General features: G+C 32.8%; 3 protein-coding genes and 1 long non-coding RNA gene across 6 annotated transcripts; 1 reads left to right on the top strand and 3 right to left on the bottom strand.

Annotated features, from left to right (window-relative positions):
* The first annotated feature begins 8,530 nt into the window (after positions 1 to 8,530).
* On the top strand, positions 8,531 to 15,105 carry LOC140981273 (agamous-like MADS-box protein AGL19). Of its 2 annotated transcripts, XM_073447628.1 has the most exons (8): positions 8,531 to 9,442; positions 11,919 to 12,003; positions 12,665 to 12,726; positions 12,818 to 12,917; positions 13,211 to 13,252; positions 13,337 to 13,378; positions 14,475 to 14,573; positions 14,895 to 15,105. In XM_073447628.1, exons 1-8 carry the CDS (start codon positions 9,261 to 9,263, stop codon positions 14,904 to 14,906), a joined length of 624 nt encoding a protein of 207 aa, XP_073303729.1. In that variant the 5' UTR covers positions 8,531 to 9,260; the 3' UTR covers positions 14,907 to 15,105. The 2 variants fall into 2 exon arrangements, with proteins under 2 accessions (XP_073303729.1, XP_073303728.1); XM_073447627.1 differs by lacking the exon at positions 14,895 to 15,105 and having other exon boundaries at positions 8,533 to 9,442; positions 14,475 to 14,693.
* Positions 15,106 to 18,067: 2,962 nt separating this feature from the next.
* Positions 18,068 to 19,345, bottom strand: LOC140981862 (expansin-A7). The gene is made up of 3 exons (XM_073448353.1): positions 19,156 to 19,345; positions 18,688 to 18,997; positions 18,068 to 18,459 (listed from the first exon to the last, which is right to left on the bottom strand). Exons 1-3 carry the CDS (start codon positions 19,316 to 19,318, stop codon positions 18,147 to 18,149), a joined length of 786 nt encoding a protein of 261 aa, XP_073304454.1. The 5' UTR covers positions 19,319 to 19,345; the 3' UTR covers positions 18,068 to 18,146.
* Positions 19,346 to 21,031: 1,686 nt separating this feature from the next.
* On the bottom strand, positions 21,032 to 22,966 carry LOC140981104 (glyoxylate/hydroxypyruvate reductase HPR3). Of its 2 annotated transcripts, XM_073447358.1 has the most exons (3): positions 22,472 to 22,966; positions 21,454 to 21,772; positions 21,032 to 21,319 (listed from the first exon to the last, which is right to left on the bottom strand). In XM_073447358.1, exons 1-3 carry the CDS (start codon positions 22,937 to 22,939, stop codon positions 21,279 to 21,281), a joined length of 828 nt encoding a protein of 275 aa, XP_073303459.1. In that variant the 5' UTR covers positions 22,940 to 22,966; the 3' UTR covers positions 21,032 to 21,278. The 2 variants fall into 2 exon arrangements, with proteins under 2 accessions (XP_073303459.1, XP_073303460.1); XM_073447359.1 differs by having other exon boundaries at positions 21,032 to 21,772.
* Positions 22,967 to 25,659: 2,693 nt separating this feature from the next.
* LOC140980253 (uncharacterized) lies at positions 25,660 to 27,096 on the bottom strand. Its single transcript, XR_012175913.1, has 2 exons — positions 27,031 to 27,096; positions 25,660 to 25,841 (listed from the first exon to the last, which is right to left on the bottom strand). It is a non-coding gene; the product is annotated as an uncharacterized lncRNA (long non-coding RNA).
* Between the last annotated feature and the right edge of the window lie 738 nt (positions 27,097 to 27,834).

Raw genomic sequence — 27,834 nt, 5'->3', positions numbered from 1 at the left:
CATGATATGTGACAAAGGGGCGGGCCTGTCTTACATTAGACTCGTTCCGTAAATCTGACAGGTCCAATCGGAGTTTAACTTGTTGGATCAATCAAAATAATATTTTTTTAAAAAAAAATAAATACAAAATAAAGAATGTTGCTTACGCCTGCCTAAATGCGTATATAGATTTGTTGGGTTAAGCATACATGATTGAGAGTAATATTAGTGTGAATGACTTCTTGGAAAGTTTTCGTTTGTCAAATTGCTAACGTTGCGCCACTTGATCTGTTTGACTAGGTGAGTTGTAAAAGAGAGATGTCATATCTTAATAGGTAATAATGTCTCTACTTGGGATAAGGACGACGGTAAGAAAAGAGTGAGACTAATATAAGGAGAAAACACCAACATATATACACGCACCTCCCCGGACTAATGAGTCTAACATCCCGACTCATTAACACCCAAGCAGGTGAACTTTTCTCTGCCATGAGCATAAGGAAATAAAGTTGAGATTTGACGAACAACTATAGTTTTTGGCCTAGTGTTAAATGCTTGATCATAACAATTTGTTGGGATCAGGTTAGAGTTCAGAGCGGTATAAACTATTTTAAAATTTTCAAAAACTTTGAGCTTTTCTTAACAGTTTTTAGTCTGTTAAGAAACTATTATCGAACGGCTAGCTTGCTGGACCACTGAAAGTGAATAAGTGCGGAAACGGCCTGACTTGACCAATGATAAACTATATAATGCAGTTGGTAGTTAACAAGAAATGACTTGAAAAAAATATGTAAGAATATAAAGTGCGTAATGAAATGAGACAAATATTTTATGGATGTCCTGAGATAAAACTCAAACGTCACCCCTTATTCTACTTAGGAAAGATTTCACCAAAAAGCTATTATTTTACAATGTTTTGTAGTAAATCACTTCAACTAGGACTTATTACTACCTAAATCGAATAAAGATCTGTACGTTTAAGAACCACCAGTTCACCATAAAACAATACAAAATATCCAATGGTCATGTTGACTTCTTGAGTTGATAATGTACCATATATTGATCCTTGAAAGATTTGATATATTCTGATAGGCGTATGCCATGTGAGCAGCTTGAAATATGAAAACTTTGAGTGTGCTCGAAAATCTTGGAAATATGCAAGTTTCAGAAAATAATCAAACATTTTGTAGTTTCGACAGTTTCTTCTCTTTGAAATCTACACATATATAGTTGAAAAGCTCTAAAAATCGGATTTGATTTTCAACTATCATTTGTACTGTTACCCGACATAATGTACATGTCTCTTGCAATCGCTGTACCTATAATTAAATGCTCATTTAATGTTCTTTTCGCTTTTGCGACTTTAAGCTCCTTGCTTTCAAAACATTGACATACCATGGACAAAATATTGAAAGTTTTGGTATACCAGAGTTACCATTACGAAAAATATTGAAAACATTGATATTTTCGGTATGATGAAATTTTGGCATTCTATGATAATGATATCGAAATTTTCGGTACTGTATTAATATGAAATTATGAAATATTCGTTATATACGAAAATATCGAAACAATATTTATATATTAAAAAAATATAATACTTAAGTAATTAAATTATAAATAAAATAAGAATAAATCAAAGATTCGGTATGAACGATATATATTGATAATGTACTGATATCTCGGTATACATCAAATATTTTGTATAATTGTTATGTTACTTGTAATGTAACGAAATAATGGTAAACCAAAATTTCGGTATATTTCGTTACGGTGCTAATATAATTTTCCTATATAAAAAATTGTCAGTACGATATACCGTATGACCAAAATATTTCGGTATACCATAGTGAACCACCCCTATTTATGTAGCATTTTACATCACCAATTTAGCTTTTGCTATTGCCATTATTTTATAGGAAAAATGTCTTTTAAAATGTAATTATCAAAATTCATTTTAATTCAATAAAAAATATAATAACAGGTTTCATCACACAAATATATGAATTTTTATGTTCTTTTAAAGACAAAATTTAAAAATCTGCATAATTTTTCGAAAATTTCATACAACACAATTGATTTTGAAAATAAAACTGTGAAGATGTTATAAAAATCTCTCACAAAATTTATTTTTCTCAAAATCTTTTTGATACGAGGAATAACTTAATTTTGAACATCTTATAAAGTACTCTTATACTTCATCATCTATTACAGGGGTTCACAAAACATCTCTTATTTTTAAAATTATATGTGAGGTATATACGACTAAAACTTTTTATTATCGATATGAACTAGTATTGGATGATATGAATATTTTAGATTTATTTTTTATTTTCATATTTGAAATTTAGTTTTATCTTATCAACTAAATTAGATTTATTTGTTGCAACAAATTATTTGTTCCTATATTTTTGTATTCTTCGATCTGTGTAATCCATCTATAAAATGTATAAATGAGATGAAATTAAATTCATTCTATTTTGGTCTCATCATTTTCACATGGTATATATCAATATCGGGTTAACAATACCCTATATTATTTCCTCATTCAATTCAAAATCTTTCCATCGTCCTTCACCATGGCTGACAAAGAACCATCTCCAAGCTAGCTCTTATCAAAACCAATCTTTACGCTATTCATCACTCTGACAACCATTCAACTGTCCTTGTTACTCTTTTATTGACTGGAGACAATTATGGTTCGTGGATCCATGCGATAAAGATGGAACTTTGTGCTAAAAACAAGTTTGGCTTTGTTGATGGATCTCTTCCAATACAAAAACAAAAGAATGATTTTTCCAACTAGGACCGGTGTAACGACTTAGTTTGGAGTTAGATTCTTTACTTCGTTTCACTAGAGATACATACAAGTATCTTTTATGCTGAAATTGCAGCTCAAATCTGGACGAATCTTAATGATCGTTTTTCTCAATAAAATGCTCATAAGATTTATCGATTGAAACAATCAATCTCAACTCTCAAACAAGATGGTATATTTGTTTTCCTATATTTCACACAACTCAAATCTTTGTGGGATGAACACAGTTCCATTATTTCTATTACTCCATGTATATGCGACAATAACAAAATCAAGATCATGCCATGGAGTTTCTTCAAGGAATGCATGATCGTTTTTCAGCTGTTCGCAGTCAGGTTATTCTAATGGAGCCTTTTCATTTAATTCAATGTATCTATAATTTGGTATACCGAGAAGAAAAAAACATGAGATTAATATCCGTACTATTCCTATTGTTGATTCGGCAACACTTCAAGCATATAAGCCACCTTCTCGATCTTAAGGAAAATTCCAACACCCTTTATTTGAGCATTGCAACAAGCATGGTCATACTTTTACTATATGATATCAGATTCATGGCTTTCCCATACACAAGTTAAGAGATCAGCGACCCCCTACGACTTTGCAGATTAGCAGGTGAAGAAAACAGAGCCGCTTTCCACTACCTGTGCTAGCCAATTAACATATGAACAATTCAATAAACTTATTGCACTTCTTGCCAAGGAAGACTCTGGTGGATTATCAGTCCACTTGGCATGTAAAACTCTCATTTCTTTACCCTCTTATTGGATTATTGATTCATGTGTCTCTAATCATATATGTACATCTGTTTTTTTTTTCTTCATATTATAAGGTCAATAAAAGTTTATCGATTCAATTACCTGATGGTTCTCAAGAGCCTATGACACACATAGACACTGTTACTTGTTCATCTTCACTAACTCCCATGAATATTTTCCACATTCGATAATTTAAATTTAACTTACTCTCTATCTCACAATTAACAAAGTCAACAAATTGTGATGCAATTTTTTCTTTTTCTGCATGTATATTTCAAGACCGAGCAACAAAGAAGAAGATTGGCCAGGGTAGTGTTGTTAATGGCATTTTCTATTTATATGCATGTTTAGCTTTAAATTATGTTTTTTTCTTTCAAGCAATGTAATAAATTTGACCTATGACATTCTCGCATGGGCCATACCTCTAGGTCTCATATTGATTTCATTGTTAAGAATTCTCCAAATATTTTGCTAATAAAGAATTTATTTGTGACGTTTGCCCGCGTGCTAAACAGTCACGTCTCATTTTTTCTTAAAGTACGTCTCGCTATTCTCATTGGTTTGAATTAATTCATATTGATATTTGGGGTTTTCTTTCTATACCTTCTAAAAATGTATCTCGTTTTTTTCTTACTATCATTGATGATTATTCAAGATGCACTTGGATTTACTTATTAAAACATAAATCTAAAACTTTTCACATGTTAATCCATTTTTTAATCAAATTAATCATCAATTCAATAAGAAACTTTCTCGCATCAATTCTAGCAATGGGGGAATTTTCTTCTCTCAACTTCAAACTATTCACTTAGACAATGGTTCTTAAACAAAATGTGCACTTGGTTTCATGACAGTGATATTACTCACCAACGTAGTTGTGTTGGAACCCCACAAAAATGGCATTGTAGAACGTAAGCATCGACATTTACTTGATGTCGCTCGCGCTTCACGATTTCAGACGATATTGCCTATTTCATTTGGGGGTGAATGTGTTCTCTGAACTGATTTCCTTATTAAAAAACTTCCAACTCCACTCCTTCAATATAAATCATCTCGTCAAGTTTAATTTTGAATTGTTCCGTCATACTCATATCTTCGTGTTTTTGGATGTTTATGTTTTGCAAAAAATATGAATATTCGATGTAATTAATTTGATGAGTGAGCTAGGCCTGACATCTTTGCTGGTGACCCATATGGTCAAACCGGGTATCACATATATGATTTCCAGACTCTTCAAATATATGTTTCTCGCGATGTCGTATTCCATGTATCAACTTTCTCGTATCAAGATCTCAGATCTCCATCATCACAAAATTCAATCTCCATCACCCCAATCGAAGATGATGGATTCTTTGATTATACTATACAATCAATTGATCCATCTCCTAATGTTTCTTCTAGTGATCCAATCCATCATAATGTAGTTGATCATTCCAATGATTCTTCAGTGGATATTCCCACATTTTCTCTGCTTGATTGCTCTTCCAATTCCCTTCATACGAATTCTGCTCCTATCGCCAATAACCATCTTCAGAAAATCTGACGTCCACCCACCATCTGAAAGATTACATTTGCAATCGAATTTCGCTCTCGACTGATTTCCCTCTTGCATATTATTTCTCGTTAACTCATCCAAATCATTCTTATCGTGCATGTGTTTCTAACTAATCTTATTGAAAACCATGAAACAAAATCTTTTTCTCAAGCCATGAAGTCTTTTGAATGACGTGATGCCCCGACCATAGTAATTCAGGCTCTTGAATCCAAAAATACTTTGTGTTTATGTTCATTTTCTAAAGACAAATCATTATGTTGAAAAATGTAAAGATCGTCTAGTTTCCAAATGATACACTCGAATATAAAGTATCGATTATCACAATACTTTCTCACTTGTAGCCAAACTAGTCACTGTTCATCTCCTATTTTCCATTGATGCAATAAAAAGTTGGTCTTGACACAAACTTGATGTCAACAATGGGTTCCTACAAAGGGATCTCAATGAAGAGGTCTATATGAAACTTCTTCCAGGATACTCTCATAAAAGTGAGACTCGTGTGTGCAAATTAAACAGATTTCTCTATGGTCTTAAACATGCGTATCGTCAATGGTTTTCTAAATTTTCAAGCACATTTATTCAATGTGCTTTACATCAATCTATTTCAGATTATAGTATTATTACGTACAATAGGGATGACAATGGGTAGGGTATGGGTCGGATTTTATACATCCATCCCCATACCCATTTATTAAATTCATCCCCATACCCATCGAGTATTGAATTTCATCACCATCCCCATACCCATCGGATTATCGGATACTCATACCCTACCCAAATACCCAGTTATCATATACAATTGAATTTTTTCAAATTTAAATTGTTTAAATGAAGTTATGAATATTTAAAAAATTATTTAAATGAACAATAAGAAAAATTATTCACGCTTTATAATAAGTATGTGTGTGTGTATATATATATATATATATAATGAAGTTTTANTCCGATTACCCAATTATTTAATCGGGTCTAAAAATTCCTCCATACCCTCTTCTATTCGGGTCGGGTATCGGATCCTCCAACGGGTTCGGAGGAAATTGTCATCCCTACGTACATATGCGTGCATCATATTTTTATTTTCATTATCGTATATGTCAATGACATTATATATTATCACTAGAAACGATGATGATGCCATTTTCGATATGAAAATTTTTCTTTCTCAATCTTTCTCCATTAAAGATGTTGGTAATCTTAAGTATTTTTAGATATCCAGGTATACCTTTCTAAATAAGGGATTTTCTATGTCAAATAAAATATACTCTTGATATATTATCTGATTCTAGAATGATCGGATCTCGGCCATCTGATTTTCCTATGGAACAACACCTTCATTTGAGATCAAATGTTGTTACTATTCTTTCCTATCCAACATTTTATCATCGACTCATGGAAAGAGTGTTATGTCTCACTAAAACTCCACCCGATATTTAATTTGTCGTAAATATAGTCAATTCATGCAATGCCCTTACTCTAGTCATCTCGATACTGCATATCGGGTTCTCCGTTATCTAAAAGGAACCATTAATAAAGGTTTATTTCTTTTCTGCATCTAGTCTCCTTACTTTGATGAGATTGCGTATTCCGATTGGGATGCTTGTCCAACTACTTGTCAATCCACCACGATCTATTTCACCATGCTAGGTTCTTGCCCCATTTCTTGGAAAACCAAGAAACAACCCACAATTCCTCGTTCCTCTGCAGAAGCTGAATATCTTCTCTGGCTGCACTTATTTTTGAATTACAATGGTTAAGATATCTCCTTTCAGACATGGCTTCCATCATCCAAAACCAATTTCTATTCATTGATAGTCAAGTTGCTATGCACATTGCCGAGAATCCTGTCTTTCACGAGCAAACAAAAATAGATAGATTGTCATTTTGGATGGGAAAAATTCGGGTAGGTCTTATTGCTCTTGTCTACGTTCTTGTGATCAATTGACAAACATTTTTACCAAGCCTCTTGATGATGATGCGCATCGTCGGCTACTTCCCAAGTTGCGTGTTCTTGATATTTCAATCCCGACTCCAATTTGAGGGAGGTGTTGGATGATATTAATATTTTTAGATTTGTTTGTTATTTTCATCTTAGAAATTAATTTTATTTTATCAATTAGATTAGATTTATTTGTTGTAACAAATTATTTCTTATATTTATGTATTGTAATCCATCTATAAAATAAACACGTGAGATGAAAAAAAAATATATATATATATATATTCTATTTTGGCCTCATAATTCTCACAAACAATAGCAAATAGGCCGTCCGTCCATTCTTTTTCTTATGTTCTCGTCACTTCAAACATATTCGAAAAACAAAATTTGATTAATAACTTTTAAATTTTTTTTATTTATGTTTAGGCAAATTAACAGATTCTTAAGTTAAATAACACAAAAATCAATAAAACTGCATACAAATAGTTTCATTAAGTCTGGTAACTTTGTAAATTAAATAACAATGGTTGAAGATATTGTTAGGATATCACGTAATATTTGTTTAAATACTGATATTTTGTTTTGAAATTAAATTAAAACTCTTACGAGACAGTTTTACATATTAATTTCGAAAAATAGATCTGTAACCAAATTTAATTTATGAAAAATATTATTTTTAATATTAATTATGAATCAAATTTATTTATCTTATAAAATATAATCGTAAAACCATCAAACAAAAACTTAATAAACAATCTAGCAGTGGTGGATGGAATATATAACAACGTATGGCGTGCCAAAAAAATAAAACTAGTCGAAACAAATTGCCGCAGACATTAAAGACCCATGCGAGACACGTCAAGTGGATGATGACGTGGCGCATCTACATTGGCTTAGAGTCGCCCGACCGTACGGATAGATGTCGACGTGTAGCGAACATTGTACGGACATTTAGTTTTCTAACACTATACATTCAGCTGTGGTCCACCGCACTCGGTATTTTTTTCTAGCTGTCGTTTTCAGAGAAAATGATCCATAAAACCTCAATAATATACTTTTATTTGTTGTTATAGTATTAAAAATAAGATATTAATATATGATATTTGAGTAATAATTATTTCAAATTTAATAATAATATATGATATTTCAGTATCCAAATAAATGTAATAAGTGTTGATATTAATACAATTATTCTAATTTATTAGTACCATATTTTCTATTTTCTTATATCAATTTTCATCGATGAAAATATATGTGCGTCCAAAGAGTGCAATTTTGTTTTCACGTATATTTCGAATGTGCCAGACTATATATAAAGTTTACAAAAAATAAAAAATATTAATATATAACATAATATCTTACTTGTGGCAAAAATATGGATTGAAAGTCAAATTATATATATATATATATTGACACGAAAATATCGTGTGTATCTATATATATTGTCTATGAATGGTTCTGAAAAGCCCAAAGCATATTGCTTCAATTGATAACCCAAAAATAATATAAATAATTCCATAAAGTTTCCACTTATCTTTGCAAGTCATTCTCTCAATTGAATCTCTCTATCTATCTTGTCCATATTTAGTGCTTCTGCGCTGTGTTTACCAAAAGAAGAAAGGGATGAGGTTATAGTAACTTTCCTAAACCATCTGTATCGCTGTTCCCATGGTTGAGTCTTTGAAATCACTTCAAATCCATTTGGAAAAAATCAGCAACCGACACTTTCCATCACAATTTCTTGGAGATATACTAATCTAGGGTTTCTAATCTTGATCCATCTCATGTCTCCCTTTCCAGCTTATAAATCTTACAGATCTGAGAAACCCACGTAAAGTTTTGTCCGTTCTTTGCTATTTTTTGAGTCAGTCAACGCGATACCCTTTCTATATTTGGATTCCCACCTAGGTTCATGGATTTTCAGGCATTCTTTTGCTGTTTTCTTGGCAATTACCTCTAACCCTTTACGGATATCAGCTCATTCCTGGTCACAGATCTGAGAAACCCATGAAAATTCTTCTCCTTCTTCTGCTATTGTTGGAGTGAATCAAGTTCAACAACCCAAATTTGTGGCATTCCAGTTAGGTTTCCATATTCCACCACTCCCCCCTCTCCCTTTTAGTTTATCATAAACTCGAAAAACAGTTGATTGTCTGGTCTATGCTCCAATAATCCCGGAAATAATCAATCTTTGAAAGCATATATATACAGAAAATGGTGAGGGGAAAAACCCAAATGAAAAGGATCGAAAATGCGAGCAGCAGGCAAGTGACCTTCTCCAAGCGCAGGAGTGGGCTTTTGAAGAAGGCTTTTGAGCTCTCAGTTCTCTGTGATGCAGAAGTCGCACTTATAATCTTTTCACATTCTGGTAGACTCTATGAATTTTCAAGTTCCAGGTACAAATTTTTTATCACATTATTATTTTCTGATAAAAAAATAGAAAAAAATCTCCCTTTATTTTTNTATTCGTTTTAAAAAATTTGACCTGTTAGTGTGTATATATAAGCAGTGTTAGATAATAAGTTTCTGTACGTAGAATCCTGATTGACTTCATTTATTGGCACCTGCTTGGAGTAGTACTAAAATGGTTGACTTTTTTTTAGGCAAAAAAAAAAAAAAATTTATTCTCTGTTTGGAGGGTTTGGCAAAAGAAAAGAAAAGAAGATATTTCTACACATACAATGGAGAGTACTGTCCCAAAAATTTATATTTGAATCATTAAATTTCAAACTTATAGACTTCAAATGTATTTTTATAGATTTAGACTATAAATTTGAAGTCCACTCACACTTATTTATATAGCGTTTCATGTTAATTAGGATTGTTATAGCGTTTCTTGTTAATTAAGATTGATTAAGATGAATTTCAAATTCATTTAGATTGTTTGTGTAACTAACCTGTAAATAAAATAAATAAGATATTAATTAAAATTGTATTTATTGTTTCATTGTTAACAATAAAATTATAATCAAAATTATGGATTTCAATCCAAAATTAACGTAAATGATTAACAATATTTTAGTAGTTTGCATGATTTCATGTTAAAAATTTGCCATGATTAAAAGCCAAATGTGCTTAGGAAACTCAATCTTTTTTGCTGCCTGAGTAATTGACGCAGAAAAATTAAATTTTCTCATTCAAGTTTGGCAAAAATTTGTGTGAGACGGTCTCACGAGTCGTATTTTGTAAGACAGATATCTTATTTAGTCATCCATGAAAAAATATTACTTTTTATTATTAATATCGGTAGGATTGACCCATCTTACAGATAAAGATTAGTGAGACCATCTCACAAGACGTACTCTTAAAGTTTTTTCTGGCCAGGTGAAAACGTGCCCCCTCAGTTTTCATGGGAACAGATAAATAATTGAACTAAATCAATCATTGTAAGAATAGTGTGTATATATACATACATTTTGAATGTATATACATTTATTAATTTACACATTTACTTGTTTCATCGCGTCATATAATAGATCGGAATTAACTTGGAGGATTTCAGATGTTAGAGTTGAAATCCCATATTTGTACGTAAAAGTGAATATTCTGACGAAATCTTGTTATTTATTATATAAAAAAGAGTAAACATTTATTTTTGGGTAGATTTTAAAGTTAATACGCTGAGACTATTAACTATATATACTTTGATATTTTCTTTGTTCTTTATATAAGTTTCTTGAAATTATCTATCCCAAAACTCGAATTTTATTTTAGTATATCCCTATATGTATAAGCTGGAAAACTTAGAATATATCTTCAGATTAAACTACACTCGCAAGTTAATCGGACTTTAAACTGAAAAAACCGCATAAGACTAACTTAATCAAATATGTAGCCTAGGTTTTCCCCTCCTAATTTAAGGAAATAAACCTTTGAACTTCTTGCTTCGACACCATGTTTAAACAGATTATCCTAAGATTAAGCTCGAGTTTGTTAGACACAATACAATCAATAGTTTTATACAAATCCTTATTGTAATCAGTATTGTATAAAATGTTGAAGAACTCCTGTTACAAAGTTATTCTTCATAAATTATTCGTTTTCATGTTTATCATTTCCTTGTGCTTAAAATTTTGAACTATACGAGACACCATCTCGATCGGGGGAAGGATAAGACATTAAATGATTATATATCCATGTTTCGTCTAATGTTTGACTCAATGTCTCGTTATATATACGCCCACACACTATCAATCCTCAATGATGCATATCCATGTGTAATCAGTCAATCACATGTCTATTTGATATCCAGCACACATCTGTCTAATCTTATCTTGTTTGAGTGTTTTTTTAATGAGGACATTCACTTCACTAATTTCCTCCTAGCGTTAATGAGTTTAATGTCTGCTTGCAGTCTAATCTTCAAGAGAAGATGATGTATGGTAGAACAATATTCTAAATGATTATCGACGACATTCACTAGTAAAACATGTAGATCATTTTTTTAAAAATCATCATATTTTTACGAATCGAAGGAAAATTAAGCGTTGCGCACTTTCTGATTATTCACGAGGTTCCATTTTTTTCTAGAATCATATTTACTCACCAGTGGCACTCGAACATAAAATTTATGCCCTAGTCTCTAAAGCATATGTATTTTTTAATAATTTAGTAACATGAATTTTGTCTTAGGATTTTTTCTAAATGTAACAAGTCCTATAATCATAAAAAAAGGAAAGAAAATGTTATTTTTACAAATTGAACAAGAAAAGACTATAACTTACAAACCCTTGAGAAAATCTAAGTGTGTATGATCAAAAAATTAAAAAAAAAAAAAAATCTAAGTGTGTATTACATCTGGATTTTCCAATATTGATTCTGAGTGATTTCTCTTGGTATATATTCTATTTATTCTGCAACTCGTGTTGGCAGTCTGATGAGCAACACAATTGAACGGTATCAAAAGAATGCCAAGACTCTAGCCAACCTGAGAATAACTGAAGAAGTATATATGCAGGTAAGGATTCTTATTCATTGTTCATCTTTAGCTCATTATATAAGGTTGCATTTTAGATCAGAGGATTTTGAATTTGACGAGGTATTTGAAGGAAGAATTTGAAATGACTACACATTGAGATGAATTTTAAGTCCATTACATTAATGACCTAACAAATAACCAGCTAGTTTCTGATTTGAAATCTATTGTCAAACAAATTTACTCATATAAACCTATTGATTTGTTATTATGGATTTGAAATCCTTAGTTTGATCAAATCCATTAACGCAACAAAGAAAGGCTATAAAAACCGGACAAATTTTCAATCTTATACTTTTGTAAATTATTTTGAATCATTCCCTTGGTGATGGTCTAAATATATTTTGGCTGTCATTCGTCTAAAATATACTGATAAATATGATTTTTTTTCCTTTTTAATATTACAAAGAAACTACATGTACCAACAACCATTGCATAAAAATTGCTTCTTTTGTTTTTTTGTTTTTGTTTTTTTTTATCTTAGAGAAAAAATGCAATATTCTTAGCAAATCATACGTGCATTATAACTACAGAAGATACGTGTAAGATACAAGGATTATAAGTATCATCCAAGCATATATAAAAAGAGGTGAATGGTACAGGATCTTTCTTACATTTTTCCATATTATTGAATCCTAAGCAGAAACTGAAAGATGAGGCGGCTGATTCGTATAAGAAACTTGATCACCTTGAAGATGCTAAAAGGTATTCAGGAGCCACTCATCGGTTATATAATTAGGTTCAATACTTGACAAGCTGATGTTAACTCAGAATATGATTGCACAAATATTTGCAGAAAACTCTTGGGAGAAAATATAGATTCGTGTTCTATTAACGAGTTAGTACATGTGGAAGAACAGTTGGAAAAAAGTTTAAGCAAAATCAGGGCTAGGAAGGTGATCTCATTAATTTCATTGTGTATAAAATCCATATCCATTAGTAACAGTATCGATTTGTTTTCGTTTCATACCAATAATCAATTCGAGTTATCATTCATGTATTAGGCTATGGTAATCGGCTAGTACATATGCTATAATACATGTTTTTATATTCAATTACATTCAATGGTATGAACCATAATGTGACATACATAGTTGATTCAACTTCCTCTGCATTGATCATAGTTTATTATATGGATGAAATCTGGAATTCTATTTATCTGACATGAATATTATTTTTATTTGGCCAGAACGCTTTATTTCAAGAACAGATCCATCAGCTAAAACAACAGGTATAAACTGAGATCGAGGATCAATAATAATCGATTTCTTGGTGCTGCTTGATAATTGGCAACCCTAATTGTTTTATGTCGCAGGAGGCGAAGCATATGAAAGTAAACACTGATTTAAAGGAAAAGGTGGGTACTGAATCCATAAATTATTCTTTGGTTACTTGTGTTTATATAAAAGGAGGTGAAACTTTTTTTTTTCATTCCAAAAAAAACTCTTGTTTAGGTCAACAAAGCTAAAATCTTTCAGAATTTTCAACTCATAGGTTAAACCCGATTAAAGATATGCTACCCTCGGGGTAGTACCATGAGCGAGCATCCAAGGGCTCAATTTTTTTTGGGTGATATTCTCTCACACCTTTTTTTTTTTTTTATGGAATCACAAGATAAAATTTTTCGTTCTTACGGATAATACCCTCGTCGAAGCAATTATTCAACCGTTAAACCCATGACGGTAATTTTTTTATTTTTATTTTTAAATTACCATTTCAAATTAATCTGATTTGAAATTAACAAAAATATGAATATGTTTATCATAGCACTCCAAAATTGTCAAATGTTTTTAGAGATATTGTGCTTGAAAGGAGAAAGAGATATATTTAGCTTTTATTACATTTTATTGTAAATATCGGTAGGATTGACCTGTCTCACATATAAAGATTTGTGAGACCGTCTCACAAGACCTACTCCCTAAATTTTCGATACAATATCAGTATTTAACCAAATGTATTTAGAAAATTCAAAATATCATCATCTAAGTTCAAAATCTGTATGATTTTAGTCCTTTAATTAGTCGAGTTTTGTTTTAATGCAAAACGATGTGTTCTGTACATTTAGTCCAATTCCTGTCAAAGTGCTAAAACATAACATATGTCTGTATTATGATGAAAATCGTATTAAATTTGGTAAAAGCTAACTTGTTCTATTAAGACGAAATTTTAATCAAATAGAGGACCAAAAGTTCGTATAGAACAAATTAAATGGCCGAGTCTACAATTTTTCATGCACAAATTTGATGTGAAACTTGAGAAAGTGAATTACACATATATAATTGTGAGATGAGTTAACAAATTAACTTAAAAATGCATAAGCCAATATCAAGAGTGTATTTATCAAACAATATGTATTATTAGATATATATGTAGGATTTGTGTATATTTGATGTAGGACTAACTAGTGATTGAGGTGGACACTATGTTCTAATCTCTTGTTATTTTTGTGATAGTGTGAGATGTTGGCGATGTCCAGCGTCCCCATAAGCCAACCATTATCGCCAGATATGGAGGTGGAGACGGGGTTGTTTATCGGACCGCCGAAAACGAAGGTGGCTCATGTTTAGTTTTAAAGGCCAGCTATTTTATTACATAATGTATATCTTGTTGGGTCAATTTCAGTTATCTGAGCTTATATGTGCATTATTATGTGATGTGGGTTTTAAAGTGAAGCCAAAAACTTAAAGTAATTGGTTAATATATATATCCGATAGGTTGTGGACATTTAATATGTAAAGACAAAATTATAATTTATTTTTATAAGATGAGCTAAAACAGAAATATCAGAAAGTAATGTTATACACTATTTATAAATTGGTTATGTTCTCCGGATCGCGCGTTATCACGTTCTCTATTCTTTACTCTTATTATAGAAAATATTCTAAAGAGAAAACAAGAGGATTCTCTCAAAGACGAACACATAGATCTGGATGATCAAGACTCGTTATAAGGAATTAAGGATTATGGCTTCAGGTACACTTTGACTTAAGATTTTCAGTTTAATTTTTAATGATTTGACATGATGGATTTTGTATTTATATTGATTTTCTCCAACAAGTGGTGTCAGAGCCATTATGTTGAATACTTGATATTTTGGTTAAAATGTATGCATGATGTTGGCTTCATATATGTAAAAGAAAATTTTGTTTGAAATTTTTTTTATCATTCCTTCAATTGTGAAAAATATTTTGATTGAAAACAATAATGCATGTAGTTACAATTCAGTTTCGGTAAAGAGATTTTGGTTGAAACTTTTAAAAATTTAGTATGAATATATCGAGTTTCCGTCCAGTTTTTTTTATAAAAAAGTTAATAGAGAAAAATCGAAATTTTGGATAAACTTATCGCCAAAATCGACCTAAAGCACATCATAGATGAGCCCATCAGTATTGAGCGTGCATGGCCGCAATTTCAATGCTCCCCACGCGCTACTTATTGTAAAAAAAGATAAATTACGGTTCAAGTTATTCGGTTCAGTTTAAAATTTTAATTATTAATATAATGATAAGATTATATATATTTTAAAATTTATCGATTAAAACAAAATATCGTCAAAATAATATCATTTATGGAGATTAATTTTATTTAAAAATATAAAAAGATTTTGGCATATATAATCCTTATGGATATTGTTTGGCCCAAAACAAGTTTAATATTTAATATAATTATATATGCGTTTGTAGTGGTTAACAAGAGATAATTGATCGGTTTTTCATATAAATACAAATCGACCATAAGGAAGGTTGTTATTTGACATAATAGTTACTGTCAGTGTTTGATTGTTGCGTCGGGATATCACTTATAAGTTAATCTTTGTCCAAAGATAAAAAATTAATGGAGTGCTCGATATTCTGTTATGAGGTTTACGTTAAGTTATTTGAATTTATTGATTATTTTACTTGGATATTTTGATTGTGCATGTATATTATTTTCAAAAGGACTCTGAATTATGAAAGGATAACCACTGCCACGTGTGTGGTTAGGACTCCAGTTGTAGCTTCGACTGCATCGGTCGAGTTGATGGAGAATAGCGAAGCTTTCGACTACGTGACTACACAATGAGCCCATATAGCAACTACTTCGTATTCGTCTCGTTTTATGAAAATGATTAACTCAAGTTGCTATAGAAGTCCATTGTAACCCATTATATGCTAAGCATCAAGCAAGCAAACTTTGAATTCAAAGCCACCTAAATTTGAATTCAAAGAACACCATTTTTGAATTATAAACAAATGTGTTGATTAGTAAAAAATTATTAGGTTTGATTATGTAAGCAATGATGTTTTAATTTTTGTTTTTTTTCCCTAAACTTCACCTATAAATACCGATTCATTCTTCGTTTCAAAATCACACAAAAAACACAAAATCCTCTCATCTACAATCATAAGTGTGGATGTGAGACAAATGATTTAGTGTGAGATTTCTTATGGAATGTTTATCATTGGAAGGAATATGATTAGTGGAGAGAAAGTGAGTTTTAAAATCAGAGTGTTCTGAGTGAAATACTTTGTATTCTCAATTCTCTTGTCTTCTTTGTTATTAATAAAGAAGTGATCTTCTTGAGAGGTTTAAAGTGGACGTAGTCCAATCTTGGGGTGAACCACTGTAAATATTAGTGTTCATGTTATTCATTGTTGATATCACTTATGATGTTCCGCTGCGATGTTACCTCGTTTATTTCCCTGACATCCCAATATTATAAACTCATTTTAAATCTTTAATTTTTAAGATGTGGTACAAGAAGTATCACAGTTTTAACATACGTCCTACGGGCTTTGGGGTTATGTTTTTATTGAGCTATACTCAGGAATTGTAATTAACCAGGAATTAATGAGAAACAACTGAAGGAATGCGGTAAGGCACTTCCTTACCTAGAGCCACGAGTTACACAGCTATGGAGCTACGCTACTATGATACATCACCTTGAATCATGTTTTCATCTCTGAAAGTCTCACTTTCAATTGAATCAACTATCCAAAAATTTCTATAACATACTCACTCTGTACTCAACCAAATCTAAATAAAATGTGCTCCCACTTGATCCGAAGTACATAGTATTTTCATCATCAGTAATTAAATTCCATCTCTGACTATCCAATTATATTATTCGTTGCTCTCATCATCGAGAGATGGCATTTTCATCTACGGAATGTCATTATTATAAATTAATTATATAAAAAATTTTAATAACAGTTATGTTATTCAATGATGTAAAGTAAAATGAATATTGAAAACAATGATCAATAAATGGGCCGAAATACCTGCAGAATGTTCTGTATATTATACCAAGTGAATCGGGAGTAACATTAGACACAGTGAAGGTGGATTCATCGGGAGATGTCATGGATGCAATCTCATATCTTCGTTGTTGATAGTTTGATCAGCGCCATGCATGAAAGATATTATTGCATTCGTTCTTCTGTCATTGTCTGTCTTCTTATTCATTGAAGCATTGTGCTTAATTGACGTCTTTGATTGTTGTTCGGATTAACATCAATTGTAGCACGTGGAAGAGAAAAAGTCATTGTTACTACATGCAATAGTCTTTTATATATGTATTATTTCGACCAAAAAATTAAAATGTCATGGTTGAAGATATCACTGGAGGAGAGAACTGGACCGAAACTGGACTCCTGGCATATCAGTTCTCACGTTAATAACAAATAATCAACCAAAAGATTGATGATAATTGTACATAACTAAAATATTGATAAAAAATAAAATAAAATAGAAAATCCAAAACAATGGGGGAAGAGTGGGTGGAAGTTTCAAAAGAAATTGTGGGGAGAAAACAACATAAATTGTGGATGGGAATTTAAAAGCAATCGGGTGTGACAAATTCGATATTGACGAAGAATCCAGTGAAAGAATAAAAAGGTAACCCAATTAAGAAGAATATTTAACAAAAACATATATTCAAAGAATTAAATGCCCATTTCCAAGAATATGTCTCCGATCTTCAGTTCAACTCCGCACTTTTCTCTGCTGAATGACATGTATTAGTTAAAAATAATCTATGTCATTCAATATATTGAATATCTATAGATAAATATCAATCATTCATCTATGTATATCGAAAATCATTCAATATTTCAGAGAAAAGACATACTGTATGTTTTCCGTAATCAATGGAAGTTGACATTACAACCATAAGTCATTCCAGCTTGCCAGTTAGCAGGTGCAACATTGTATGCGACCACTGTTTCATGGTTAGTGTAAGAAGTAATCTTGAAAGAAAGAGCTTGGCCTCCAAGCGTTGCGAATGCTTGATACGAAGCTCCCCAGTTATGGCTCATGCTTATCCAACCTGTCTTGGTCCCCTTCACCCACATGGTCGATACATCCCCACCCCCGCCAACGTTCATGACGTACACCAGCGGCCAGTACCCGTTGCCCTGGAAGTTGAATCGTAGGCCCGCGGTTCGAATACATGGTACCCTGCAATGAGGCAGGGGGAGTGCTATTAATATATATTTCAAAAAATTGTTATCATCGTTGGTTAATTATCATAAACCGGATGGGTTTTCTTCTTCTTCAAACAATCCATGCATTTGTCTTAACGCCTGTATTTTTTTTAGTTTGATTATTTCATAAAAACAATATGTTTATGAAAATTTGAGAGTTCTTGAGAACAAAAAGTGAAAAAAATCTATTATATATATATACCTGCGGAACATGACGGGTACAATGCCGGCCTGCATCTGGGCAATCTTGGTGAAAGCAGACCTAGACATGTCGAAATGCGTGCGTGGCGGGTTGCACCAGCCGCCATTGTTGGAGTCCTGAGCCCAATTTGGAGGGCAGAGGTTGGTGGCCGTGACCGCGATGGAGCCTTTGGTGCACCACTTGGAGTTGGAGCATTGAAGCTGGAAACACTGCCCACAGCCGTAACCGTTGTTGAACATCACTGTGCTCAATGCCGCCGTGTTCGCCCCGTATCCGCTGCTATACACGTTTCCATATCCACAAGCTCCGCCTAGGTAGATCAAAACCAGTATGGCCGGTTAATGAATCAAACAAAAACATGACTGAATCATCTATATCGAATTCTATATATGACACGATTATTTGTACAGCATAGTTAATAAGATACAGCGAATGAGATGATATTTATGTAACATCTGAAGTACTCACCCATTCCATTTCCCGAATCATCACCATAGAATGTTGCAAAGGCATTACGCCATGCACTAGGTTGAAACCGGGGTGTCGAATATCCCGCAGATGTTGCTTCGCGAATGAAAGCCAACACCAAGAAGAAGCTAGCAAGGTTCCATGAATGCAGCAAAGAACCCATGATCACGTTCTTCACCTTAATCTTTTGTTGTTGTAGGATACTAAATGATACGGTGCCAAATTCACTTGAAAATGTGATATTTATATTAATTCAGGGTTGTTTAATGAAGAATATAACCACCTTCGTGACCTTCACGAATAATTTATATTTCTATGTGCCGACAACTTAGTATATGCATCCCCATTCCCCCATATATATATTACAATTTGTTAATAATTCATAGAGTCGATGTTGAAACGTGCACGCAGGTAATTTGGGGGGTCGGCCAAACATTTTCTCTATTTAATTAATTTACTTTTTTATTTAAATGTGCAAGGAATCCATCGAGTGTATTATATAAAATTAGTCCGATTATGTGAAAACAAATTAAAATTGCTCCCCGACCAGTATCTATTTATCTATGTAAACCTATATGAATTTTCAGATTTAGAATCAATAATTTCGAACATTATCTATGTTGGTCATAAATATCCAATTTTTTTTTAAAAAAAACATATTTTTGGTATGGTTCCAGTCCAAATTAGTTGTGCAATCGAGTCGAGTCAAGGCCGAATATCACACTACTCTAGCTCGACTCAAAAAAAAAATTGAAGTACTCGAATTCGAGCTCGACTCAATCGAGTATTAATTTTAAAGATCGAGTTCGACTTGATAACGTGTCGAGTTACTGAAGCTCGAAAATATATAGCTAGCTACTCGACCAGATTCACTAATTACTTGAACTCGATTCGAGCTCGATCATATTGAGCTCGAGTCAAGCTATTTGCGAGTCGCTCAAGTTGTATATAGCTCTAGTCCAAACTATGATCATACATAGACATGTTACCGGATCGGAATCGGTTGTGGATTGCAGGATAATGAGACAAGAACAATCTGGTTTGATATCGGATTAAATCGATTTCAGATTTACTGGATTGAGAATGTAACCCAATCCAAAATCGAAATTGAATTAAGCAGGATTGGAATCGGATTGGACTAGATTGAGACTAAATTGAATTTAAAAAACCATTATAAATCTGAAAACTTAGATATAATTCTAATATCAATTCATAATTTATTTATTAATTATCTATATATATAGATAAAAATAGTACTATGAAACCAGTCATGAACTAGTTTCGGTACCCGATTCAAACGAATCGGATTAAAATACTATTAATGTTGATCTTGATTCAACCCGGAACCAATTATATTTGTTCCGCATTGAACCGGATTAAACCAAACCAAATTCAAATCAATTCTGGATTGATTCAATCCATTAACCATGTATAATCATAAGGATCAATAATATTCATGGATAGTGATCGGTGATTAAGTCTTTGTACTAACATTAATTACCGTATAAACATATCATAAAGAAATTGATCGAGACCGTAATTTTAGCCTTATTTTTAGAATTCCATAAAAGAATCATTTCCTCTCAAAACATGTGTTCCCTCACTGTCTCATGTACAACATGATAAGATAAGTAAGCATCGCTTTTTAGCTAAATTTTTCATGGCTTCTTCAAAATACTCTGTTACTGTATATTTTAAGGTTGTAATATAATTTCCTTAATCAATTTTCAAAGGACTTGATAAACAATGCATTCATTCATATTGTTGCAAACTTCATACGTAGTAACTCTCTCTTATTTGTCACTTGTCGTTCTTAAGTTTCACTAGTTTCTGCCTTGACCTAACATAAAATAACAAATATAAAGGAAACGATGAATAAATAAACACACTGACTTCTTATTGATTCTTGTTACATATGTATTCATACTCATGTTCCAACAACTTATTCCCAGTAGCTACAAACTGATTTGCTCAAATGCTCGTCAAGCACCACCCCGAAACTCTACATGGTATCGGTAGCATTGTTCGCAATGGAACAAAACAAGTTGCTACTGTCTAGCAACCGAAACACACTTCAAAGTACTAGTGGACATCATTCAAGATTGATTTCTGTCTTTAAAGGTTTATCGGAGAAGAAAGCTTCTAAGTTGCTCATAATCAACTCCTGCAGAGCAGCAAAAGATTCGGGAGTCAGAACGGCCTGATGCGGAGATAAGACAACACTATCCAACATGAATAACTCGTTGGGAACTTGAGGTTCGTGCTCAAACACATCAAGACCAGCACCACCAATGTCACCTCTCACCAAGAACCCAACCAGTTCTTTCTCATCCACCAGTGACCCACGTCCAATATTAATAATTATACTGGTTTTTCCAAGAGCAGTCATTACATCCTTATTAACAATATGGTATGTTTCGTTAGTCAATGCACAGCAAAGAATTAATATATCGCTGTTTGATGCAAGGTCGAGAATGTTTTCGTAATAAGTATATGAAACACGAGGATTCATTTTCCTTGATTTATATGATATGCGGCAGCCAAATGCTTCGAGCCTTTTAGCAACTCTCGAACCGATGCTGCCTAGCCCCACAATCCCTACACGTTTCCCACTCACCTAAAGAAGTACATAATAATCACGTCAATATATTTATGAGTTACTGTAGATGTACTACTGGTTGGTTCACATTAAAAAAACAAAAAAACAAAAAAAAAAAAAGAGAAAGAAAGACACTATAAGATCACATTCAAGCGTAGCCCAAAAATTTGATGAAACCTCCATTTTATTAAATGGCAGACCGCAGATATAAGTTATCCAACTACTTTCTAATGGTCATTTCAATGTTATATCCAATGAAAATACACCATGCATTTTCAGATAACTTAGGCTGTGAAAAATTATATATTTTTACGGTCGCATTTCATCACATATTTCCTTGTCCTAATAACTTACATATCATTTTTCAAATCCAGAACATAGCTTTAATCTTTGCGCCAACCAAAAGCACGATGTTTATGGTGAATAATTACTGGGAAATTCTATGTTCCACCGGATGAGTTTCAGCAGGTTGATATAATCATTTATTTGGGATGGGACCTCATTCCTCAATGTAGCATAGAATTCTCGCTAATTACTTGTTAGTGTTGGCTGCATAGAATGAAGTAGCCCACTGTGGCAGCAGTAAATTGAAGACTTTTGGTCAATAGCTAATAGGAATTGACTTCCCTTAGGAGAAATATTAGTTCTGAAAAGAATTTCACAGTACAAATATAAGAAAAGAAAGTTGATCCACATGAAGTAGGTAGGTGATTTAACCTTGGAAGCCAGAGCATATTCTTTCCCAGGCCCCCACGACGAGGCGCGAAGAAACCGGTCCGCCGCAGAGACTCTGCGTAGAACATCAATCACGAGGCCAACGGCGTAATCTGCAACATCATCGGAGAAGGCGTCACCGGCGCTCGTGACACGGATGCCGCGGCGGCGGCAGGCGACGAGGTCGAAGTGGTTGAGTCCCGCGCTGGTTCCCACCAAGCATTCGACGGCAGGGTAGCGGTCGAGGTCTTCAGAGGCAACTGGGGTGGGACCCACGCAGATCATGACGCGCGCGGATTTGGAGAGGGTGGAGAATGATGGGTGGGACGGGTCAGCAAACGGATCGAGGACGGTGAAATCGGTGTTGAGTGAGGAGAGGAAGGATAATTTGAAAGTGGGAAATCGGTGGAGGAGAAGCAGGCGCGACGGCTGTGGGGATTCACTCAGGTTATCAGGAGCAGCGGCAGCCATGTTTGATCTGGGGAACACTTATCGATCTTGTCTATANATTTTTCTAAAACGTAAAATTGTAATATATTCCAATATTTTGAATTATATTAATTATAACATTATAATTATACTAGTACAACAATTATTTATATAACTGTTATTATTGTTATCCCAAAATTAAAAATAAGACAATTACAAATTTTTTTTATACTGAACCTAACTTTTCAAAAGTGGTTTTATGGAATTTGTGAAAAAATCATCGAAGAATATTAATATTTGAAATAAATGAAAAATATTATCAGAAATATTACAAAAACAAAATAATTTCAAGATTAAAAAATATATAATAAATATCTTACACGTAAATTAGAAAAAAAAAAAAACAAACTACAAAGGAAAAATAAATGTTGAAACCGTGACAATTTAAAAGTTGTTTGTTGCTTGAAGAACTAATAAAACAATTTTCCCTGCAGTTCTAAATTATATACCACGATATTGAAAAAATCAAAACAAATAATTGAAAAAAAAATTTATTTCAATAATAAGTTAAATATATAATTACATGTACGTACGTAAATTAGAACAAAAAAGAACCAACACTACTTCAGAAGAACATTGAATGAATTAAGGCTCCGCAATTTATAGCACAAAAGGCGTAACATTTATAGCAGAAAAGAGCAACACCATGCGAAGAGAATGAACTAATTAGGCTCGGCAATGCACAAAAGTCGTAGTATTTACGTAGCAAAAAAAAAGTACTATATTTCAGCTTTCCCCGGATTGTTTACTTTCACAATTGATTCAAAAGTGCTATATTTTTATATATATTTAATATTTATTTTTTTTATATTATTTTAAGAAAACTCCAGTTCTTAATATAGTCAATTATTTTTCCTTAGAATTAATAAATTAAAAATTAAAATTATTAATGTTAATTGTTTCATTAATTAAATTGATCAAATAATTACGAATTTGATATCTAATTTAGCAATGAATTATAGAAATAAAAATTAGTTGACGGCCACTGTAATAATCAAACGAATAATCAATAATAATATTGAAAAACAGGAAAACAAATAATCACAGATTGGAATTATAGAAATAAAAATTAGTTGACCACTGTAATAATCAAACGAATAATCAATAATAATATTGAAAAACAGGAAAACAAATAATCACAGATTGTAACAATCTGACAATTATAGAAACATAGCCTCTGAACCTGTTTCTGAACCCAGAACGGAAATTCCAGTCTCCCTATCCACATAAGGCAGTAAGAGCATGACATGTAGCAATGAGATATGAGCTTCCGAACTAGGGATGCAAATGAACCAAACCGTTTGTGAGTTATTCGAAGCTCGATTCGATAAAAGCTCGTTTAATGAGACTCGTTAAGATAAACAAACCAAACTCAAGCTTTACAGTATTCGGCTCGTTAGCTCGTGAACGTGTTCGTTGGTAAGTTCATGAGTAATCTTTTAGATGAAAAAATAATAGTTTTGATATTTGATTTATTGATTTTGCATATTATTTATGAAATATATAGAAAAATCTATTAAATTTATTTATTATAATAAATTTACAAATTTTAATAAGAATAATATATTTTTCTTAAATATATAATTTACTTTTTAATTAATTTAATGAAAATTTAAATGTATAATTCATATTTATTAAGCTTGTTTAGGTTCGATAAAGGCTTGAATAAGCTCGTGAGCCATGCATATATTCGTAAAATAAAGCTCGAGCTCGAGCTCGGCTCGATTATAAACGAACCAAGCTCAAACATTCAAGAGTTCGGCTCGGCTCGACTCGATTACATCCCTATTCCGAACCCACTTTGGAGCTTCCGAACTACCTTGTCGGAAGAAACACAACCTAACCAATGAAAGATCAACATGTAGCGGATAAGCTGGTTCGGACCTTTTGAACTCCCCAGATTATAGTCTATAAATAGGCGTCAAGATCATTCTAAATCATGCACCATTTTTTTCATCTCTCTCAGTTCATAAGTAGTGTTTTACTAACTTCTCTATTATAGTCGCGAAGCCATTTCAGAGCAAGCGACAACTCCAGGATCAGTCGGTGAGTTAGCATCACAAATAGCTAACGACGGACGAAAGTATAAACCTAAACACTTTTATAGTATTCTGAAAGTTTAATATTGAGCATGGTTTAGTGTTAGTTGTCCCACATCGGTTGGATGAAGGTTCTTTGTTCATGCGGAATGAACTAGAACACTGTGGACAAGTCATGAAAATTCTAGGTTCTCGCGGAACCTAGAACATTGTGGATGGAACATGTGTAAGCCCATGGACCTATCTCTTTTGGGTCCTGCAATCACAGCTTTCATGATAGTCTATGGAACATTACTCATAGAATTCTCACACCTGGCTGTGGAGTACGTGCCTCCCCAATCTCAAACCCAAGACTTCTGTCCAGGTCATAAGTACTTGGATTAAAGAGAACTGATATCAATTGAGCTAATTCTCTTTAATCCAAGTACTTATGGCCTGGACAGAAGTCTTGGGTTCAAGACTGAGGAGACACATACTCCACAGTCAGGTGTGGAGAGTTCTGTGTGTAAAGTTCCATGGGCTATTGAAACGTCTACTCGTTTTAAAATACGGAAATATATATATATATTTTTATTTTATAAAGCTCATATTTTCGAAATAAAATTTAAAGTAATCATATTTATTTTAACATAAAAATAGTGCGGTTTAAAATAATCAAACTAATTCAAAATCATACGTAAACATAAACGAATAAAATCATAAAATCATCATCGTAAGAAAATGTTCATCTCCTCTCAATTTCATAAATCATAATGCGGAAAACTTGTGGTCCTCGGGTCATGTCACTGCACCAGGACTGCCTACTCAGAGTTCGGCACCTCCAGTCTCCTCATCATGAAGCTCACCTGCATCACACACGTCTAGTGAGTCTAAAGACTCAGCATACCTGTACCAGAAATAACAAGTATATATACAGGTACACAACAGTGAAAAATATCATACTCAACATATCTTTCATGAACTTAAAAACATTAACATAAACGTGTCGTGTAAAATCATATCGTGTCAAACCATGTCATCTCATATCATGTCATCTCATATCATCATATACGTGTCAAAACAGCTCATCTTGTCATCATAAACTTAAAATTGACCCGAAGCTTACCAAACTCATTATTAGACGTAAACTCGAGCCCAATACCAAACTTCACCGATTCGTTTTAAAACTTGGACCGAGGTCTCGGTTTTAACCCGAATCGCACCAAAACTTTCCTAACTTTTTAACGTACCTTAAAAACACTTAAAAGGTCCTAAAATTCTAATATTAGGCCTAAAGACCCTCGGCTAAATTTTCAGCCTTATCCACAACTCACGGCCATCTTCTAAACCAAGCCAAACTTACCACACATGCCCCCAATTCTTTAAACATTCGGTCCTCCCTTATACTCCACCTGTCCAGCACTTAAGGCACACTATTAGGACCCTAATGAACCTTCTAAACCAAGCCAAACCAACACATAAGGCCGCTGCACCAGCCACGTTCAGACACCAACCGAAATTAACACCTCTATCTCCATTAACGCTATGCATCCAAGGCCCAAGGGTCGAGCTTCTCCTTCAAACAAACACCCATGACTCATCTCTACCATCTTACTAGACTCTACAAGGTCTGAAACCCAGCTTAGATCGAACCCATGACTCATCTCTACCATCTTACTAGACTCAATAAAATTTGTTTTCTGTTAAAAATTAAAATTTTGCGGGTAAAAATACCCAAAAATTCCCATTTTTGAAGAATACCTTNTCAACCCATCGGCCTATGCACACAATGAGCCTTACTCGACCAAGGCTAGCCTCTAACCCTTAAGCCCTTTAATTCTTGATATTTCAGCCTCCTTTGCAACCGAAACCCCGCAGCCCCTTGCACGGTACATGAAAAACGTGAGTGGAAAACAAAGAATGCATGTATTTGACAAGAACAAACGGAAAACTTCCCTGGTATGGCTGGATCGAGATATACACACGCATATAACACATCACAGTATTTATAAGACGTAAATGATGCAGAAATAAGGGTACGGGGCGTGCCTTAACGATTGAAGAACAAGAACGATGCAATGGAGACCCGGATGAAGCTTTTCTTTTGCAAACCAAGGGGAAACGAAATCTTCAGCTGCTGTTCTCTGAAACCGAGGGTGGGGAATGCTGAATGGTGAGGGAATCTGAATGGAGAGGGACATATAATAGCTGTGGGGGGTTACGTGAGGTTAAGGGATTTAATTAGACTTAATGAGATTGCAATTACAAAGTTTAATGGGCTCTAACCTTGATAATTTAAGGTTTAAAAGGATATTTAAGTCCGATGAGCCTAAAAGTTGACCCGTTAAATTCAAACACATTCTTGAAAATATTTCGGGTTGAAAAGATCTTGAAAATATTAGCCGAACTCTCAAAAAAATCCCCTAATTCAATAAAATTTGTTTTCTGTTAAAAATTAAAATTTTGCGTGTAAAAATACCCAAAAATTCCCATTTTTGAAGAATACCTTTAAAAACGTTTTAAATTAATTTATAAAAATAAATAATGTAATTAAAGTAATTTTCCTTCAATTTATCCGGTCTTCGATCCTCGTTCGAGCGTGAAATGCATTTAAAAACCCTAATGTATGAACTTTTAAAATTTCGTGAATTAAATCCTATCATGCATGAATTTTGCATAAAATACATAAAGATAATTAAACACAAAATTTAAATAAAAATCATATATTGCATGCACTTTTAAAATTTTTATGAATTACTATCACGCAATAATTATGCATAAAATGCATAAAAATAATTAAACGTAAATTAATAAAATAAACATACATTTTATTCTTTAAAAGAATTTAATAAAATAAAA

Source organism: Primulina huaijiensis, chromosome 7, assembly GCF_012295235.1.
Source record: "Primulina huaijiensis isolate GDHJ02 chromosome 7, ASM1229523v2, whole genome shotgun sequence".
In the NCBI taxonomy this organism is placed as follows: domain Eukaryota; kingdom Viridiplantae; phylum Streptophyta; class Magnoliopsida; order Lamiales; family Gesneriaceae; genus Primulina; species Primulina huaijiensis.
Note: the sequence above shows the minus strand (reverse complement) of the source record. Positions and strands in the feature narration are given on the sequence as shown.

Excerpts from the sequence above, each read along its gene's own strand:
- LOC140981104 (XM_073447359.1), bottom strand. The coding sequence starts at position 22,939 with ATGGCTGCCGCTGCTCCTGATAACCTGAGTGAATCCCCACAGCCGTCG. Across the intron at positions 21,773-22,471 it reads AATATGCTCTGGCTTCCAAG|GTGAGTGGGAAACGTGTAGG; the intron begins GTTAAATCACCT and ends GTACTTCTTTAG.
- LOC140981862 (XM_073448353.1), bottom strand. The coding sequence starts at position 19,318 with ATGGGTTCTTTGCTGCATTCATGGAACCTTGCTAGCTTCTTCTTGGTG. Across the intron at positions 18,998-19,155 it reads TGATTCGGGAAATGGAATGG|GCGGAGCTTGTGGATATGGA; the intron begins GTGAGTACTTCA and ends TGATCTACCTAG. Across the intron at positions 18,460-18,687 it reads GTACCCGTCATGTTCCGCAG|GGTACCATGTATTCGAACCG; the intron begins GTATATATATAT and ends GCCTCATTGCAG.
- LOC140981273 (XM_073447627.1), top strand. The coding sequence starts at position 9,261 with ATGGTGAGGGGAAAAACCCAAATGAAAAGGATCGAAAATGCGAGCAGC. Across the intron at positions 12,918-13,210 it reads GCAAAATCAGGGCTAGGAAG|AACGCTTTATTTCAAGAACA; the intron begins GTGATCTCATTA and ends TTATTTGGCCAG. Across the intron at positions 13,379-14,474 it reads ACACTGATTTAAAGGAAAAG|TGTGAGATGTTGGCGATGTC; the intron begins GTGGGTACTGAA and ends TTTTTGTGATAG.